The 3,523-nt window shown below is 44.3% G+C and overlaps 1 protein-coding gene across 1 annotated transcript; it reads left to right on the plus strand.

The window, feature by feature from the left end:
- The first annotated feature begins 346 nt into the window (after positions 1–346).
- Positions 347–3,191, plus strand: LOC138243283 (uncharacterized). The gene is made up of 3 exons (XM_069198874.1): positions 347–556; positions 1,528–1,734; positions 2,204–3,191. The coding sequence occupies exons 1-3, from the start codon at positions 350–352 to the stop codon at positions 2,582–2,584; spliced, it is 795 nt and encodes a 264-aa protein (XP_069054975.1). The 5' UTR covers positions 347–349; the 3' UTR covers positions 2,585–3,191.
- Positions 3,192–3,523: the final 332 nt, after the last annotated feature.

Below are 3,523 nucleotides of genomic sequence, written 5' to 3' on the forward strand. Positions count from 1 at the left end.
AAGAAGGGTATGTGAGGGTGAGAGAAACAAGAAGGGTGTATGTGTGAAATGAGGAGTTAGTTTGTGTGATTGAGGGTGTGAGAGTGTGTAAGAGAAACAAGGAGGGTGTGTTAGTGTGTGAAACATGGAGGCTGTGAAAGTGTGACAAACAAGGAGGGTATGAGAGAGTGTTTGTAAGTCACATTGTCTGTGTATTTTACTGGATGCCACTGGGATGTCTTCTGCTTGTTTCTGGGGTATCTTTGGGTGGGCTTCATTTTGTTTCTGGGGAGTCCTGAGCAGTGCAGAGGGTGTAGTGTGATGCCCTCCACTCTAAAGTGACTTTGCACTGTTTCCTCAGAGAAGGTTCATGCCCGACCCCACACAGGGGATGAGGAGGACTGTAGAACAGAAGGAGGTAGAGCTGCTGTCCCATGTGCAGGATGAAGTCAGTCAGCAGGATTTCCAGGAGCTCTCAGAGATCCTGGACTCTCAGCGTGAGACATTCCTGAAGGAATACACTCTCCTCATCATCAAGAGGGCGATGCAGGAATTCACAAACTTTCTGCATGAGCAGGTGAGGGTGTATGTGAGAGTGCATGTGTATGAAAGAGAGTGTGAGAGTGAGAAACTGAGAGGAAGTGAGAGAGTGTGTGTATGTAGCCCGGGAAAGAACACACCGTACTACAATAAACTTAAATGGGGATTCTTTTTATTCTGGATCTGCATGAAATCATAAAAACTAGTGGTTGTATTATTTTCTGTTACAGAACTTAGATTGGATATAGTATAACCTTTAACTCGAAAGCTTTACATAGATATACATGGAGATATACACACACCAGGATGCACAAAGTGCTACTAAAATAACAAAGACGAAAGAAAAAAATACGGTAGTGGCAATTTCCCTAAGGAAAGAAATACTCCACATTAGTCTGAATGCCACATTCTTCATTGGTCCCATTACATCACAGAAATATAAAAAAACTAGACTACTCACCCTTTTATCTCGTCTAATCCAAGACGCACAGAATATCACAGTCTTCTTTTAACACGCTCTGAACAATTTAAACAGAATAAGATCATTCTCAAAGAACAAAACAAATCATTTCCTCCACAAACGATGGTTAAAGAAATGCAAACTAACAAAAATGTATGACCATTTACCGTTACGGACATTATTCCCGCTAACCCACTCACACAGCACTGGAACCTCATGGGAGTCGGGATCACTACATCCCTAAACATCCACCAATTTTGTCTAACTAATATATCACCCTCCTCTCATATATCAACAATATACATTTCATTTTTGATAGCTACACCATCAACTAAATTCTGAACATTAACCTCTGCATTCACATCACACTGAACCACACACCAAGCTCAACTTTACGATGTACACTTCCACAATTACTGGCGCACTGACGTCACTCATACGTGCATGTCTTAAAGCGACAGCTACCGATTTCAGTGTCAGGTTTCAAATATCCACTCCATAGTGTGATTCCCTCTGCTCTAAAATGACCTTGCACTCTGTTTCCTCAGAGAAGTATCATGCCCGACCCCACACAGGGGATGAGGAGGACTGTAGAACAGAAGGAGGTAGAGCTGCTGTCCCATGTGCAGGGTGAAGTCAGTCAGCAGGACTTCCAGGAGCTCTCAGAGATCCTGGGCTCTCAGCGTCAGAGGTTTCTGAAGGAATTCATTCTCCTGCAGGCGCAGCAGGAATTTGATGGCTTTCTGCATAAGCAGGTAAATATATGATTGTGTGGGAATATTTTGAGTTTATAGATGTGTGTGGGAGTTCACAGGCTTAATTGGGGTACCTCGTGCTTCATTCTGGGGTGTCCTGATGGACACTCCTTGTTTCTTTGTGTACATTTGCATTCTCCTGCAGGCGCAGCAGGAATTTGATGGCTTTCTGCATAAGCAGGTAAATATATGATTGTGTGGGAATATTTTGAGTTTATAGATCTGTGTGGGAGTTCACAGGCTTAATTGGGGTACCTCGTGCTTCATTCTGGGGTGTCCTGATGGACACTCCTTGTTTCTTTGTGTACATTTGCATTCTGTTAGGACACCCAGAGCCACCAGAGCATAGGCTCTTGTGTCCAGGGTGTTCTGGAGTAGTCTTCTGCTTGTTTCTGGGGTGTACTGGAATGTTCAAAAGATATATGGAGCTATCCTTTACTTACTGTACTTACCCTTCAATGTTTTGTAGAGCAATAACATGCTGAAACGTCCAAAGAAGATGAGAGAGATGTTGGAGGTAAAGAAGACAGAACTGCTGGACTATGTAAAGGACAAAGTCAGCCAGCGGGAGTTTGAGGAGCTCTGCGAGTACACAGCCACTAAGAGTGAGAAGTTCCTGCAGATCTATCAGATCAAGTTTGGCCTGACTGTGGGCTGTGTGGTGACCATACCTGTGCTGACCGTGGCTGGGGGTGTGGCTGGAGGCGTGGCTGGGGCCTTCTTGGTCGGGGGCGCTATAACTGTGCAGGCTGGGATCGCCACAGGAACTATAGTCGGCACTACGGCCAGTGTATGGGTGGGTAGAGCAGCGTCAGCCGTCTACGAGCGGATCAAGAGGAACAGGCCATAACAGTGATACCTATCCTCTCAAACACTGAGCCACGGCTGGTGAGAGAGGCACTGCACTCTTTATCTTCAGGTGTCCTGTCTTGACTATGGCCACAGCTACAGGGTGCACCAGTGCAGACAAGGGAACCACTGTGCACTGTGCAGATGGGTGAACGCCAGGGGGTGCTACAGCATCTGGCAGAGTTTTCAGTAATGAGGAAATATCCACCAGTAGCCATTCCTGGTGCTGACTCTCTGTCCACAGTGTCCACAGAGCCCAACATTCCCCTACAGAGCTGGATTCACACCCTGTACATTGGCCTTCCTGCATGGGGGGGTGGGTAGGAATCCTCTGGATTTCTCTCCCGCATTCAAGAGCCAAGTCTGCTTCGCCTCTTACAGAGACTCAAAACCAGAAAAAGCCCTTAAACATTTTTCTTACTCACTGGTGCAGAGTAACTCCTCAGGTCTACAGTCTTAATTAGTGCAGGTTAGCTCTTCTCAGGTCTACAGCTAATAGGAACTATGAGCCTGCCCGACTGGTCTTTGAACTCTAGTGCAGAGAGGACTCCTTATGTACTTTGTGTCAAGCTGATTTTGACTTTCAGAGATTAAAGTCATATTACATATCCCGGTCGTCTGTGTTATTTCAATCTGATTCTATGTCAAAAAATAAATTTCCCATCAACTTTGAAATATCTCTGTTGTGTATCTTAATAAAGAGCCGTTCTTATATTATTTTAACTATTTTATTAACTACACAGATCACGCCCTTACACCATATATTCCCGCCTTCTACTCTCTCGTTCTGTTGTCTCGCAATGTCTACTCACTAAACTACATCCCTTCCTTTGTTATTTTTAAAGTCATAACTTTACCATACAATTGTAACAATTCTATATCAACAAGCAGTAAACGGTTATTAACTATTACAACAAAATGTATGTAAAACCTTCCATTT

Source organism: Lepisosteus oculatus, chromosome 14, assembly GCF_040954835.1.
Source record: "Lepisosteus oculatus isolate fLepOcu1 chromosome 14, fLepOcu1.hap2, whole genome shotgun sequence".
In the NCBI taxonomy this organism is placed as follows: Eukaryota; Metazoa; Chordata; class Actinopteri; order Semionotiformes; family Lepisosteidae; genus Lepisosteus; species Lepisosteus oculatus.